The 15,901-nt window shown below is 46.1% G+C and overlaps 6 protein-coding genes across 6 annotated transcripts; 3 read left to right on the top strand and 3 right to left on the bottom strand.

Annotated features, from left to right (window-relative positions):
- Positions 1-1,119: 1,119 nt before the first annotated feature.
- On the bottom strand, positions 1,120-2,016 carry TRUGW13939_11978 (uncharacterized protein; the record flags this gene model as incomplete). The annotated part of the gene is made up of 1 exon (XM_035495082.1): positions 1,120-2,016. The coding sequence occupies one exon, from the start codon at positions 2,014-2,016 to the stop codon at positions 1,120-1,122; it is 897 nt and encodes a 298-aa protein (XP_035350975.1).
- A 458-nt stretch (positions 2,017-2,474) lies between these two features.
- On the top strand, positions 2,475-3,908 carry TRUGW13939_11977 (uncharacterized protein; the record flags this gene model as incomplete). Its single annotated transcript, XM_035495081.1, has 4 exons — positions 2,475-2,770; positions 2,835-3,605; positions 3,665-3,764; positions 3,831-3,908. The coding sequence occupies 4 exons, from the start codon at positions 2,475-2,477 to the stop codon at positions 3,906-3,908; spliced, it is 1,245 nt and encodes a 414-aa protein (XP_035350974.1).
- Positions 3,909-4,417: 509 nt separating this feature from the next.
- Positions 4,418-6,436, bottom strand: TRUGW13939_11976 (uncharacterized protein; the record flags this gene model as incomplete). Its single annotated transcript, XM_035495080.1, has 7 exons — positions 4,418-4,750; positions 4,813-5,063; positions 5,122-5,424; positions 5,504-5,816; positions 5,880-6,043; positions 6,097-6,282; positions 6,355-6,436. 7 exons carry the CDS (start codon positions 6,434-6,436, stop codon positions 4,418-4,420), a joined length of 1,632 nt encoding a protein of 543 aa, XP_035350973.1.
- A 344-nt stretch (positions 6,437-6,780) lies between these two features.
- TRUGW13939_11975 (uncharacterized protein) lies at positions 6,781-9,268 on the top strand (the record flags this gene model as incomplete). Its single annotated transcript, XM_035495079.1, has 3 exons — positions 6,781-6,881; positions 6,962-8,549; positions 8,642-9,268. 3 exons carry the CDS (start codon positions 6,781-6,783, stop codon positions 9,266-9,268), a joined length of 2,316 nt encoding a protein of 771 aa, XP_035350972.1.
- An 816-nt stretch (positions 9,269-10,084) lies between these two features.
- On the bottom strand, positions 10,085-11,052 carry TRUGW13939_11974 (uncharacterized protein; the record flags this gene model as incomplete). The annotated part of the gene is made up of 3 exons (XM_035495078.1): positions 10,085-10,519; positions 10,573-10,912; positions 10,979-11,052. 3 exons carry the CDS (start codon positions 11,050-11,052, stop codon positions 10,085-10,087), a joined length of 849 nt encoding a protein of 282 aa, XP_035350971.1.
- A 1,654-nt stretch (positions 11,053-12,706) lies between these two features.
- On the top strand, positions 12,707-15,340 carry TRUGW13939_11973 (uncharacterized protein; the record flags this gene model as incomplete). Its single annotated transcript, XM_035495077.1, has 3 exons — positions 12,707-13,312; positions 13,393-13,542; positions 13,667-15,340. 3 exons carry the CDS (start codon positions 12,707-12,709, stop codon positions 15,338-15,340), a joined length of 2,430 nt encoding a protein of 809 aa, XP_035350970.1.
- Positions 15,341-15,901: the final 561 nt, after the last annotated feature.

Genomic DNA, 15,901 nt, shown 5'->3' with positions numbered 1-15,901 from the left:
AAAAAAAAGGAGTGGGTTGCGACAATTTTTGCGAAAAACTGTGCTAAGAGTGTCATGAATTTTGCAACTGACAGATCGCCAGGCAAAACTAACATTGAAAATCCCCTCAGATCTTTGCCTTTCGTTACTGATTCATAATTCTCAAGTCTATTCATAGTTTGTCGAATGCTGTAAACAATGCGCCCAATTCTCATACTGGCCGGTCCTTCTGCTGCAATTGCAGCAACAGCGTCAATCGCCAACCCAATACTCAGCATCAACGGCATTTCCTTCCCTACTAGGGCGTACTGGATGCGTCGGGCAAATGAAGCCTTAGCAGACCTCAGCGGGTCACCATGCCCGTTCGCTGCATTTGGAACTGTCATTGTAAATCATACGAACAGTGAAGGGTTGGGAGACTTGGTGTGCATAGGTGTCAATGAGAATAGCCAAACTGGAAACCCTTCCCTGCATGGTAAGTTTTTTCTCTATCGAATCGCAGAGATTTCGTCGTATTGAGGATAATTGTACAGGAGAAATGGCTGCTATCAAGAACTGTACAGCCGTTCTGACTGATCCGCACGGGCGATTCCGCCTGAGCCCATCCGCGGCTGAGTCGGCATTCTCCGACTTGACTCTATACACAAATGCGGAGAGTTGTCCAATGGTAAGATTTCCATTCCGTCACTCTTTTATTGAATAATAAATTCAGCGTTCTGACAATAACGTAGTGTGCCTCCGCTATCCGATGGTCTGGGTTCCGTGAATACGTATATGGGACATCAATTAATACCCTGATTGAGAAAGGCTGGGGACAGATTCGCGTTGCCTCAATAGATATCTTTCAAGCTTCTTTTGATTTACCTTATCAGTCTCGGTTGATGGGTAATGTTCTTAGGAATGAGACGGATCCATATTTCTTGTGGCAGTATGACCCAGTGTATCCGTGTCCAGAGGGGTGTTCACGTTCGCAGGATGGGATGAGTTGTAAGAAGTCTACGGGAAAATAACCGTTGAATCATGAAAGTCTCCATGAGGATTAATGAATAGATTATTCACCTTTTATATTCTATATAAATGATAAAAGAAAACTTTCATATAAACCTTATCAATTGCCAGATAGTTACATGTATATGCTATCTAGGCAGTAACCTTCTGAAGTAAATTTCTAATCGCCTTTATAGAGCCGTACAGATCTTGCAAAATCATCTGATGCCCCACATCCTGAAGCACTGTCACCCAAGAATTATCTCCTATCAACTCTCTCAATGCCACCGACCTATCCGGTGGTGATATCACATCACCACTCCCTGCCAACAACAAAGTGGGCACATTAATTAGGCCATAGTCAGGGTCTAAATGATCCAGGCCGGCAACAGCTTCACATGTTTTTGCGTATGCTTCGGCATTACATGTAGCTACTGCTTGTCGAACACTCTCGCGCAGCCCTCCCGGAACCGGAGGTACAGATTGAGCAGGAAAATTAGAGATGGCAGCCACGTCTGCGACGGCGGATATACCTTCTACTCGCGCTTTAGTTGCTAAACTCAACATCCGTTCTCTAGCGACTGGTATATGGGCGATTGATCGCCCAGGTCCGAGTAGGGCGAGGCCGCTAGTTTGCTCTGGGTGTTTGGCGGCGTAATGCATGGCGATAATTGATCCCAGACTGTGTCCGATGATGACCACTCTCTGTTTGGTGAAGTTTTCTGCCGGTTCTGCCGCTGCTGCTGCGTCGTCACCATCCGCAGGTTTTTGTAAAAGTGCCACGAGAGATTCCAGCTCGTCGACATAGCGCGGTATGGACAGTTTGATGTCTGGTGATGACAGACCTGTTTTTCCAAACCCCTCGAGATCAACGGATACAATTCGGTTTGTCTCAGGGTTGAGGTATGGAAGAACTGGGACAAATGTTTCCGTTGAACCACCCAGGCCATGAAGAAGAACTACCAGAGGTCCTGTTGGGTTTCCGGTTTGGACTATGTGAAGATTGGTTTCGGGGGAAACCTGATAATGCGAGGATTTTTGTGAGAGCATTGTGGGTTGAGTATTTAGATCCTTTTGACTGTCTTGCTCTATCAAAGAAATTAGAAAGATGAAAACTCGATGGTTGACGAGGTTGAAGAGGTCACTCACAGAGAATATTTTTCCGTATTCCATTCTATGTCCTTGCTTGCATGGAGATATCTACTCGGGTCCGGGGTCGGCCGAGTCACCCAGGACGATATCAAAACAAAAGATATCCCTATCCTTATCAAATGCACTTGTTTACACGGAACATGCTATCCACTGTAACTTATTAGCAATGTTAGAAGAGCTCACTTCGGCCGTATTTGCGTTAGTTCAAACATAGCAGCATTGTTGAATTTTTTTTTAAAAAAAGCGGAGGCATTATTAGGGTTTATAAGATCCAGCAGCCATTTTCACTACACTCCCCGTTATCATTCACATTACCGACGAAAAAACTTTCGCAAATAGCCACCATTCTATGAAAAATGGTCTTCGCTCTCTCGACTACGACGACGGAGGTCGATAAACCTAAAATTATCACTATGAGAGAGGCATACACGCCCCCTAAAGCGAATAGCAGCAATGGGCGAATTGTCCCTATACAACATGCGGCTGAAAGCAAGGCCAATTTTGGAGCCGAGGTGTATGGAATAGATCTTAACCACTTTACCTCTGCCGACTTTGAATTTATTTCTGATGCTCTCCACCGGTATAAGCTTCTTGTCTTTAAGGAGCAACCCGAGATGTTGATGCCCCAACAACAGTACCGATTGACTTCGTGGTATGTTTTCAATTTAATTCTTCCTGTACTTGATTTAGTTACTGATATAGTTGGGTAAAACTAGTTTTGACCCCGATGAAACAACGGGCGGCTTCGCCCATGGTGCTGACCCGGTCTTGCTTCAAGAGGACGGGGTCACCATATATGGTCTCCCCAATCGCCCTGCCATCAACGTCCAACCTCAAGTCCACATTCTCGGTCGCGGAGAACTTCCACCTAATCACTTCGACTTTCCGGCCGGCTTCAAAGTAAAGGGCATTAATCATGCTGACTTCCATATCCCACCCCATCTACCACAGGAAGAACGGGACCAGGGTGCCAGTCGTTTCTACCAGTGGCATTGGGATGGGTCTTTATACAACATTCCTCCACCACGCGTTGGCTGTTTACTTGCCGTGCGCACACCCAAGGGCCCTGATGTCACAGTACACTGGGGCGATGGCACCGGTCGGACGATGAAGATTGCCCCGGGAGCTACGGCTATGGTTGCTGGGTCGCAGGCGTTAGAGCTCCTTGATCCTGAGTTGCGCAACACGGTTATGCATAGTCACATAGAATATGCACCGCATGCGTTTCAGTGGATGTCGTCGGCGAGGAGTTCACAGTTGGGTCATATCATTGAGACCGAAGGGCTTGAGAAGCCACTGGATGAATTGTCGCCCTGGACAAAGGATAAAATTTGTATTTATCCCATGGTTTGGACGAATCCGGTGACTGGAGAGAAATCATTGCAGGTTCATGGGCAGGGCGCTTTCAAGTTGTACCTTAAGGATACTCCTGATGGGGAGGAGAAGATAGTGACAGATTTGAAGGAGGTGAGAGCGTTTATGCACAGGTATGTTGTATTTAATTCAAATTAAAGGGTAGTTTAAAACTGATAAGTTATGGATATAGGATGATGAGCCCTGTCCTGTCTCCCGAAAATATCTACGCCCACCCGCACCAGGAGCAAGATGTTATTCTTTGGTACAATAGGGCTCTTTGGCATAGTATAGTATGTGATTTTCACCTCATCTTCCTCATTTATTCATGCACACCTAATAATAGTTTACTCGTCTAGACTGAATTTCCCGAATCCTACGGCCCTCGCGTTATGCACCAGTGTAACATTGCTGCTTCTGACCACCCGACTGGATAGAGAGCAGGCTACGGTGTTTTCTTTTCTTATACTTTTGGCGATTTATTGATTATAAATGGTAGTTATGGTTACATGCTCTCAAAAGCCGGCCTTATATGTAGTTAGAACAGGTTACATTTAGTGATATTTGCAGAACGGAAGCCCAACTATTCAAACCGCATTCACATGACATTTATTTCAAATTATATTAGGCAAAGGATTCAGCTACGAGTAAATGATAAAGACTAGACATTAATTTACGATAAGAAAAGGCCAGTGGCGTTTGTCCACAGACAGATCATTATCTACAACGTTAGACTCAACTAACATTTGCCTATATTCAATTCCATATCTTTACTATCTTTTAGACTAATATTCTTTTACAATTTTTTAAAGTAATCTAAATAATGATATAAACATTAATGCACGTTAGGAAAAACTAACGACCGAAACATTCTCGGTTATGGAAATTAAGGCAAAAACAATCATCACGCTCATTTACCATCCCTTAAGGAATGTAATATCTGGCTCTAGACAACTTTCCGGATGGAATTAGTAACCGACTTCTCGCCCCCCAATATTGTTGAGTCTCTCTCGATATCTGAATCGACGGCGGCTAAATGGGCAACAACGACGCCTGGTACAACAGCCGGAATGAGAGTGCGCTGATCTGGCCAAAAGTAATTCAAAATAAAATAAAACGTCGTCGAAAGACCAAATCCATATAGATAGTTTATAGAGTACAGGTGCTCCAGTCCGGTATTTATATGGACGTTGTCAGGCGTCACGGCTTTGGCAAGGCCTGGCAGAAGGGGGACGACGACAACTAGAGTGCATGCCAAGGCACGCCAATTTGTTCCGAACTAGATTAATTCCCACGCTTAGTTTGGCAATAAAATTACGGATAACCGAGGGAAAAACTTACTCGATAGTAGTAGATTCCACGCGGGTCATACAATGCTGGTACGTCGTATTTTCGTCGTTTGATCAGCCAATAGTCGCAGAAAAGAATTCCTGCAATCGGGGCCATGAAAATCGCATATGCTCCCATAAAGCTAAGGAATGTCGAGGCATTTTTGATGATGATCCATGGACAAAGTGCCCATCCGCCTAGTAGCATGCACACAACCATTCCACGTCTGATGTTGATCCACTTAGGGAACATCGTAGTAAGATCTAAAAGAACACAATTAATGGTTCTTTCTTACTGTCTGTAGATATCGGTTTAACATACCATTGGCAAACGAGACCGAATTAGCAGAAATATTATTGCAAATCTGAGCCAGCAGCCACAATGACGCACAAAAGAATGCTGCCGCTCGACCGCCAGATGAGCCCTTCCATTGATCAATGATATTCAACGGGCTCCAAAGAACGCTGCCATAAACTTTCTGTGAGGCACTCGCAGCAATAATGCCAAAGAGGCCAGTTAAAACCTTGAAAATGGGAATCATTGGTAGCTGCCACACAGGGCCACCTGGTTTCTTGCTAAATCGAGAAAAATCAGATATATTGACTGCTAAAGTCGAGAAACCACCTATTTTACGTCGTCAACTGCTGTCTTTACACAAGAATCTAAAGGGAAACAGAATTTCCGCGCTATCTGGGGCACGTACCGGTAATTGAGGTCATATTCATCAACCACAACCAGGCGCGCTGGGAGCCATGTACTGTTGAAGGTGTATGGAACAATTCGGTCCCACCTCCAGCTTTGACACTAATCCATATAACCATAGCTAATGCCATAGGTGGGACAAGCACCGACTTGAATATGAACATGTATTGTAATTTATGTGTAGGGATGAACAGGAAAGGTGCCTGGAGTATATGGTAGATCACATAGGACACCATTCCCTGTGTAGTAATGGCCGCTGAGGCAGGCAAATGATTTGGAAGATTCGCATAACTTGGCCAAATAGCAGTTATAATCTGGAATAAATCCTGCTTGTTAGGGGATTACGTGTAGCAGACGTGCGAAACATCACCACTCACTGGAGTTACACATTGCCCGCCGAACGAGCTCTGGACGCCAAACCAGAAGAGTGCAAGAATAGCCCTTGAGGCAACGCAGAAGTAAGCAAAATATGTCCCATAACTTGCACGAATGGCTACTGGAAATGGAACGTGTAGATCTGCTCCCACGGCACCGTTGAGCACTACATATAATTTATGAGCATGTATGCTATTTGAGAAGTTCAAGATAACTTACCAGTTGGAATGGCATTACAAAGTGCGGCGACAAGAGTCAATAGCACAGTATCTGTCGCAGAGAGACCAGAGGCAAAAGCAGAACTTGCTGCGGACCAGGTCGAGACTGTGACCAAATCCGAAAGCCAGTATTGGGTAAAAGTCCACCCGGTCCATGTCCATTTCTCCGGTGGAACTGGGTCCTGGTCTATATTGAAAATAAAGCGTCAATCTCTAAGCACTCCTAAGTGAGCCTGGGAGAAGAACGGATGCCACTAACCCGCATTACTCCACACATGCTCCGGGGCTATGCTGCTGGGCTGCTTGGGCAGCGCCCACTTTTTGGGCTGGAACAAACGCATTGTGGGTTTCTGTCTTCATCCCTATTATTCCAAACAGAAATACCAATGGACGATCGACATACCTGGCTAAGTCTTTAAGAACGCTTCATGGCAATCATGTGTGCTCTCAGGCTTCGCGGGATAAGGTGTCAGGGTTTTTGTTATCTGGCTATCTTGCTTTCTGCAATCTGCCCGATATCGCTCTTGGTTCCTAATCAAGCCCGAGAGCTCGGCCGAGGTGATAGTCCGATATCCATATATTCATCGACTTTGCTTCTGCGATAACTATAACGGCACTTTTGTTTACCCGAGATGCCACGCAATCACTCCTCCGTGAGGCCGCCTATCAATTGACATCGTCGGCCATGAATCCGTCCACACAACGGAAACGACTGGCATGTTCCGAGTGTACCAGACGCAAGATAAAGTGTGACAAGATACTACCTTGTCGGAATTGTACGCGCCGGTAAGAAACCGCAATTTAGATTCAATACCCGGACCAAATGTCACCTGGGGATAATGATCTCACGCATAGTGCCATGACAGTGGAAGTGCTTGCTACCGAAATGAGAAACAACACCGGCGAGCGCCGCTGAGGTCGCCTGCAATTACTCCAGCCGATCCAAGCGTTCTCGCGGACAATTTGACCTCTTGCATCCGCGATCTGCAAGAAACGCTTCAGGCAGTTAGGAAGCCTCCCTTATCCCCTTGTGACTTCCAAGACAGCGCTGTCTCTGTTGCAGTAGACACTCTCGAGGACACGGCGAATGCCACACCGGCACCATCCGAGGGCGATCATAGGTCTCGACATAGTGGAAGTTATACTCCTGCCCTTTCAAATCCTGAGTCAGTAGGAGTCGAGGATGCCGCGACCATTCTCGAATTTTTGGCTTGGGGTCGAAGGAAAGTTTCCACATACGATGACGTTGTTGGCTCTGACACGAACAGCGAGCCACCTCCATTTTCGGGGGATGTTGGATTAGATCATGATCCATCCGCAGATCCAACATCTTCACAGTTGCATCTGTCAGATCAATCCTCGCTTTCGCTCCTACAGCTGCTCCTTCCACAAAAGCAGAGCACTATAGCTATTGTCAAGTATCATTGCGAATGTTTACTCTGGTACCATGGATCTTTCCATGAACCAACGTTTTATAAGGAGCTCGACCTCTTTCTTAACAATCACCAAGGACTGATTGATCATCCAGGCGTGGATCTACAATGGATGGCACTGTTGTTTGCTGTTCTTTCAGCTAGCATGGCCTGCGCTCCCCGAGTCGTTGCAAGCTCGTGGGGATTCGAGGATCAGGAGCGCGCCACAATGGCTCAGCGATGCTTCAAAGCGGCCCTGATATGTTTGAATCGGGCGAACTACACGGCGTATCACTCCATGCACGCGGTGCAGAGCATCACGACCATGACCATGAGTGCGCATATGTTGGGCCACTCTAACAGCCACTCAGTAATGCTAGCAACAGCGATCAGAATCTCCCAGAGCCTGGGGTTCCACCGCCTAGGAAACTCAAGCGATGACCATCCCGCGAATACAATAAAGAGGGAAACTGGACGAAGAGTCTGGACCGAACTTTGTATTCAGGATTGGTTCTCAATCCCTTTTTCAGAAAGCTACTTGATCCGTCAACTCGACTTCAACACGGACAAGCCTCTTAATTGCATGGACGATGATATGCTCTCGTTACCCGATGATGCTCCTACAATAATGACTTACCATCGTTTCCTGTATGATATTGCCCTTCTTATGCCACAGATGCACGATGACCTAAGCCGATCAAATACAATGTATACAAAGTATGAACATGTTCTTCGATATGATACACGAATGCGCACGCTGGCAAGCAAGCACATCCCTCCATGTTTGAGGAGCGTAGCCCTAGAACCATCCTGGCCACGCTACGTGCCGTGGGCTCGACATTGTCTTACCATTAGCTCCGCCCACAAAATCATCATGATACACCGCAAATTTCTGTGGCAGAGTTTTACCAACCCTGCCTTCAGTTTCACACGCAAGACATGTATTGCAGCCTCGAAGACGATTATTCGTGCGCAGAAACAGGCTGCGAAGGATGATGGGCCAGACTTGTGGATTTACCACGCCTTCGCCGTGGCTGCTAGTGTGCGTTCCATCCGTTCCAGCTCATGCTGTTGACCTTGCCCGTTTTAATTATTTTCTTTGCACTTTTTTTTTTCTGACTCGGCTATGACTAGATAATCCTTTGCTTGGACATGAGATTTCGATCGCCTTCTGACTCCGAATACCGAGAGCATCGCACTCTCGTTCGTGACGCGATATCAATTTTATGGCAAAGCGAGACAAGCATGATCGCAAAGCGAGGAGTGAGAATTCTTCGTCTGTTGCTTCAGCTAGAAAAAGATCGTATGCAAAGACCAGGACCGACACATTTAGATGCACAGGGTGAAGGGCCTAGTATTATTGCCACCAATGATACCTCTCGTCGATATCATCGTGAGACGGGTATAGATGGAGATAAGCTTGCTCTCGATATCCACAGATTAGTTGGCGAGGTATTTTTTGAACAAGAAGTTCTTTCTCAGCAGAGCTCTTCAAATATCCGTGAGAAGCTTTATCAACAAGACGCAGCAGGACAACGTCCGGGATCGACTTTAGTGTCCTCATCGCCAAACATGACTCTTTACGATAATGATAGTAATAATTACTGGCCGTGGCAAGATTCAGCACAAGATCGGTATGACCTCAGAAGATATCCAGCAGGTGCAGCAACAGGTACTCCCTCAGGTGTGCACTCTCGGTTTGCGAAAAGTGATTCATTGGAAGATATTTTGTTCTGGGCGCAAAACGGTCGTCAAGGCTGAAGCTTCATTCTGCGAGTCAATAATATTATTTGATAATTTAATAACTTCATTGACATGATTGCTTGTAGGGTTAGGGTTATAGCATACTCTTAGATAGAAGTCTTTTTGTCAAAGACATCACTACTTTATAGGGGCGTAAATTTGTCACACGGTTGACAGAGAGGTTTCTGGTCTCAGGGCCAGGCCTGACGTCTACCAGTTTACTCACACGCAGTGATTATTATGTGGATTCCCAAGTCCAAGATTCACCCTTTAGCGGCCTTTGTTTAGTAGGAAACTATGGAGCTTGCCTAGCCACGAACCACGGCCGTTAAATAGATACACACACGCGAACACATAATAATTTAGCAGTCTTTGCCTCAAGTTATTATGATTAATTAATTAATGAGCATGTTATCTTGCATAATAGAGGATAAGTCTAATAATTATACATACTAAACATATAAGTCTATATCAAATTATATTAATATTAAAGAAGATACAGAAAGAGCCTTTGGCCGCACAACACTCTATTACTATTGGGATTTGATTGATGCGATTCTCTACATAGTTGACTATAGATAATGAGGTGCAAGATATGGATGTTAAAGGGTATAGTTTATATATAGATTAAGGAGATACTGAATGTATCGAAAGGGACTTCTATTGATAGATACGCGTATACATATATATATATATATATTAAGAAAAAAAATTTTTAAAAAAAATAAAAATTACTCTGTCTCAGAAATGAAGAATGATAGAATCTATCCAATTAAATTTCAAGAAAGTTTCTACATACATGTATATGTTCTGGACAAATTAAATCGAGAGTAATCAAGCTTCGGCCTGGAAACCAACCGTAGTATGGATATCATATCGAACATAACCCCCAGATTCAATGTCGTTATAAGCCTGGTGCTCCAGCTCGTCGATCTCGGCCGGGCTAAGCGGCACAGGATCCTTGCCAGATCGTGCCCAACCAAAGCAGGCAACCATACTATTCTTTGTAATACCCGCGCGAGTCTCAGGCTCCCGATCCGAACTGACAACATCATGCTGGACATTCACCAGGCCGGAATCTGTCATTTCTCTAGGGAGAGTGTTCCATTCGGTCACAAAGTGGACTCGAAAGGCGTCCAGGAGCAGCTCCTCGATCTTTTGTATCGCCGAATAGGTCGATCCCACCAGGCTGCGTACCTGGGGGGCAGCCAGGTAGTTACATTCTTCCCACTGTAGCGCACCACCTGGCTTTAGCAATTTGGCGAGGTTCTTCACCACGGGATTCCAATCCGGCGTGAGCATGGCGGCGAGAGTAGTCGTACATGCACCAAGTCGTAAGTACCTTCTAGTTCCTGGGGAACAGGCTTCTTCACGTCGAGAAGCTTCAACTTCACGTTACTAGGCAAGCTGGTTGCCTCGGGGTACTGCACAGCCGAGAGGTCATACCCATCAAGAGTCGCCTCTGGCCATGACTCGGCGAGTTGAGTAAGATAAATCCCAGTGCCTGTGGCTATATCGGCGATGCGGGCGTTAGGAGGGAGTTTTCTTGCAATTGAGGGATAGAGGTGAAAGCCAATAGCCCTGTTTACAGTATAAGAATTCAGGAAATTGAGAAGGATAGGTAATTCACACTTAGTGATGAAATCAAATTGATTGTCCAATCTGCCAGTATCCATCGGGTCAGTTTTCTGGGTGTCATGTCTCTACTTAGGTGTCTGTTGCACCTACCGATCTGGTTCATAGGCCCCACCACGGGGCATGTGCTTAGTGTAAACGTCTTCCTTTGTGTGAATATGCTGCATATTGAATATTGAATAGAATTGGTGAGATCTGTAGAGTGGAAATGGCACTACATACTTCAGGAACATGCTTATTTATATTATACATAGGCAGATGCGGTAAGGTAATGACTTTAACTGAAATCTCCAAGAATGGAGTTTCATCGAGAGCGACAACAAAACAAGTATTCCTCACTCGATGCAAGAATGCGGCGAGTTCTGATAGACCGATTAGCCAATATATAACTTTTCGACTTTATTAGACTGCTTTGTTTTTTGACCTCGCGCAAGAGATGCTGGCATTTTTCCTTCCACAAAGTCATACGTATGTACAGAGTCTAATTCGTACCGCAGCGATGCTTGAGTAGAGCATGTCAGTCTAGTAGTTGCATCCTTTGTAACAAGAAAATTATCAACCAAGTTGAGACTCTAAAATCTAAGATGTCGCGGAATCAGTATACAAGACAACTCTAGAAGGATGGATATGTGGTACTTGGCTATTTGTGCCCATGCCATGGAAGCACAGGAATCGCATGATGAGGTTGCTTTTTTATTAACCTGTTCTTATGGTTAAGGACTTCTTTGCTAATGACTCACACCTGGGAAAGCACTGTGTACATATGCTGAAAATCAAATAATATTTCGACTTCTCTGTCGGTGAGACAGGAAAATTCTCGGTCACAGTGTGAAAATTGATTACCCTGCTTGTTGGATGTATTGAAGTGTACGGAGACATCAATATATGTACTTGCGGTATACCGCGTATGTGCCAAGTGCTCCAGTGGGATCCGAGCTGTGTAGCGCCCCCGTAGCGCCTTCATATTATTACGTATCTCGGCGTATTCATATTGCATTAACACGCCAGAACGGTTAGCGTTGGCTATTTCCAGTATCCAGCTCCATTTCGGCCACTGGCCCCACCCAATGCGCTATATTAAACGATATGTCGATCATCCTCGGCCAGTATTAGCTAGCCGAAGCGGGGCTCTTACTGCCAGTAAAAAGCAAGAGAGAGCTAGCTGTAGTTAAAACTATACGCCTTTATAATTATTTAAAAGCAATCAATCAATACATAATTGCCATTAATCAGAAAGCCACATACTTGTGTACTTTGGATGAACCAGTTTAGCCACACAAAAAAAAGAAGAAGAAGACAAAACCACTATTTTAGACACATTGTAAGATACTCAGAACTTCGACTTCGTGACACATTATAGCTCATCATTTGATATAGCAGTTGGCTGACTTATCGATGAACTCTGACGTCATTCTCAACCATAATACCCCCCATACCCTCCCGCCTGTGAACTATTTCCGCTGCGTCGGTCGTGCTGAGCTATGCTGACCAGGCCAAAGCCATCTTCTTCATCCTTGTCTATTGATCTGACGCGAGTGCCATTATTGCTCTTTCCCCAGATGCTGAAATGACTTTTAGAGACCCACTCATCGTTGTTTGTCATCCTGAGCGTAGCTTGTGAAGAGCCTTTGGTGTGGAATAGCTGAATTCCTAAAGCATATTTATTTTCTTGTCACTTTATCGTCTTAATTTATTATTTACTTTGTTTACTTTTATCTTTTTCAATGAATTTTAATTAAAAAGGTTTATCTAATAATATTAAACTGACATCTCTCCTGCTTTCTTTGAGCGCGCGGCCGAGATGTACAATCGCTTCACCGGATGAATTCCCGCACTCTTGACATCGAGAATGATGCTTCCGTTGACGGGTTTGAGCTAGGTTCGTACGACCTGGTGATTGCTGGCAGCGTCCTCCACGCTACACATATAATCAGTCATACGATGAAGAGTGTTCAAAGTTGCTTAAACCTGGGGGCAGATATCGTGCGATCAAGTTTCATCGGCGGATTGATGGAGGGATGGTGGTCCGGTTCAGACGACGACCGCATCTGGAATCCAGCGGTCACTGAGGATCAATGGGATGCGATTCTTCATGAGATTGGCTTTTCCGGTATTGGTCTTTCTCTGCATGACTATGAAAACCCGGATTGCTGGGAGTGCTCAGTTATTCTCAGCACAGCCGTAGGTCTTCCGTCTTGTAGTAACCAGGGAGCTAGGGAAGAACAAACTGTCTGCTTTATAGGCGATCCCACTTCTTCTTTCCAGAGAAATATCTTTGAGCGAGGAAAGATCGCGCTTGCCTCGCATCTGTCTGCGGCTGTAATCATTGAGATGCGCCGTCTAGAAGACTGTGTCCCGGCCAAGACCTCGACAGTGGTGTTTACCACCGAGACAGAGGCGCCATTCCTGTTCAATCTCAGCGCCAAGGTATTCTCTCAACTCCAGTCTGCAGTCTAAAATTGCTCAAACTTCCTTTGGGTATCGGCTGGCGAAGGAAAATACTGCAGGACACCGGAGTTCTCGGTTGTCGACGGATGGACAAGAACACTTCGAAACGAGAAATCCACTCGACGCGTAAGAACGCTCGCACTAGACTTGAATTGCGGAGAAGCAGTCAGCAGTCAACAAGTGTCACATCTTGTCAAGGTCCTTATGGGGTCAATTCTAAACGAAGGAATTCCCATGTATGAAGCCGAATTCATCGAGGTCGATGGGCTTCTCCACATCCTGCGTGTCATCGACAATCCAGCATTAGAGGACAGGATCTTTGCAGCTCTGTAGCCTCCGCAGCCTAGCATCAGGTCGCTCGAAGAAGCAGGCCCAGTCCGACTAGCCATTGAGCACCATGGACTGCTCGACACGCTGCACTGGACAGAAGAGAAGCAATACAGCCCGCAGGACCAGATGCAACCGGACGAAGTCGAAGTGCAGGTGCAAGCAGTCGGCATGAACTTCAAAGACAGTCTCATTGCTTTGGGCCGGATGCCCGGGGAGACATTCGGGCAGGAGTTTGCCGGAATCGTGACTCGCGCGGGCAACAACGCGCCTTTCCGGGCTGGAGACCGTGTGGCAGGCGGTTCGACCGAGTCCTTCAAGACATTGGTCCGCACCACGGCCAATCTCCCCTGTCGCATTCCAGACAACATGACATTCGCCGAAGCCGCCAGCGTACCCACGCAGTTTTGCACAGCGTGGCAAGTTATTCATGAGATTGCTCGTCTAAAAAAAGGTGAGAGTATCCTCATTCGCGCGGCTGCAGGCGGCACTGGGCAGGCATCGTTACAGATTGCACAGTCTGTTGGCGCTGAGATATATGCCACTGTCGGATCAAAATCCAAGAAAGACATTCTGATGACGGAATATGGCATCCCCGCGGACCACATCTTCTACAGCCGCCATGTCTCATTCTCTAGGGGCATCATGCGGGCAACCAAAGGACGTGGCGTGGATGTCATTATCAACAGTCTATCGGGCGACCTTCTCCGGGCCTCGTGGGAGTGCATTGGGGCCGGAGGCTGGTTCGTCGAGATCGGGAAGAGAGACATCCTGTCGAATAGTAACCTGCCCATGGCTCCGTTTGGCAATAATGCTACGTTCACGCATTTCTACGGCTCGAACATGCTTGGGTCCGACGACTGGAAGATGTGCACAGAGGCACTGTTCGGGCTATTTGTCTCTAGCCAGCTCCATATCCAACGTCCCTTGCAAGTTCTCAGCATCAGCGACGCCGAAGATTCCTTCCGCATGATGCAGAGCGGCCGCGCAGCCGGCAAGATTGTGCTTCAGGTAGAGCCACATGCGCCGGTGCGCACAATATTGCAGCCCAAGCAACGCCTCTGCACCCTGGATGCACATGCCACATATGTGGTTGTCGGCGGACTCGGCGGCCTGGGACGGACAATCCTTCGATGGATGGTATCCCGCGGTGCACGGAATATGGTTCTACTAGGGCGATCAGGCGCAACGTCTACAAAAGCATTAGAGCTCCTAGCTAAACTAAGAGCCCAACATCCCGATATCCGTATCGAAACACCACGTTGTAATGTGGTCGACATGGGCACCCTTCAGCATGTCTTGCAGAATGTGACTCGTTTCATGCCACCAATCCGCGGTTGTGTTCAGGCCGCCATGGTTCTGCGCGATATCATGTCCAGCGACATGCCGTACGAGGACTGGCACACGTCGCTAGACTACAAACTTCGAGGCTCTCGCAACCTCGCTCAGAATCTACCGGCAGAGTCGTTGCAAGAGCGCGCGATTGTCTTCCAAGCGCTGGTCGAGAAACTGACACGGGCATGTAATTTGAGACCCGAGAGGGTAGACACGTATAGACATGTGCCCATCAGAAACTTGGCGTGGATTCGCTTCTCGCGATCGAGGTGTGCAACTGGATTGGGAAGGAGTTCAGTGCAGATGTCACCGTATTTGAGCTCATGGGCGGCGAGACGCTGTTAACGGTGGATGTGCTGGTGGCGCAGAGGAGCCAGATTGGGCATCCCAGCTGGACTATGGATTGATTTATAAGATACTGTAAGTTGAATGGCCTTTGAGGAATATGTTCGTTACCGTGCAGGTGACTGAGATGTTTTAACATATGAATGCTAACACCAAAAGGAAAGAATTAGTCTGACATAATGGAATATCCCGCCGCTCTAAAATTCGCTGGTTGCGGCAAGCTATATAGGCTGGAAGATCTCCGTTTTCGTAATCTGATGACGATGAATCCAACATTTGAAGTCTAACCAAAATATGTATTGGGTGTCCCTGTTGTCTAATTGGTTTTACGATGAGGGTTATTTTTTAACTAAAAAATATTAATAATAATAATCATATTACTTAAGTATAAACTTTTAGCTCTATCAAGATACAATAAAATTATGTTATATTTATATTAAGGTTAGGGCTCTATACACCAATAAATACAATCTGTTTTAATAACCTGAAACTGTAAACCTAACCATGAGCATCTCTATCTATCTGTAGTTGGATTTCCTTTCACTAAAGACTGCTTTGCAG

The sequence above is a fragment of the Talaromyces rugulosus genome, chromosome VI (assembly GCF_013368755.1).
Source record: "Talaromyces rugulosus chromosome VI, complete sequence".
Taxonomy (NCBI): domain Eukaryota; kingdom Fungi; phylum Ascomycota; class Eurotiomycetes; order Eurotiales; family Trichocomaceae; genus Talaromyces; species Talaromyces rugulosus.
The sequence above is the reverse complement of the archived record's forward strand: the minus strand, read 5'-3'. Positions and strand labels throughout refer to the sequence as shown.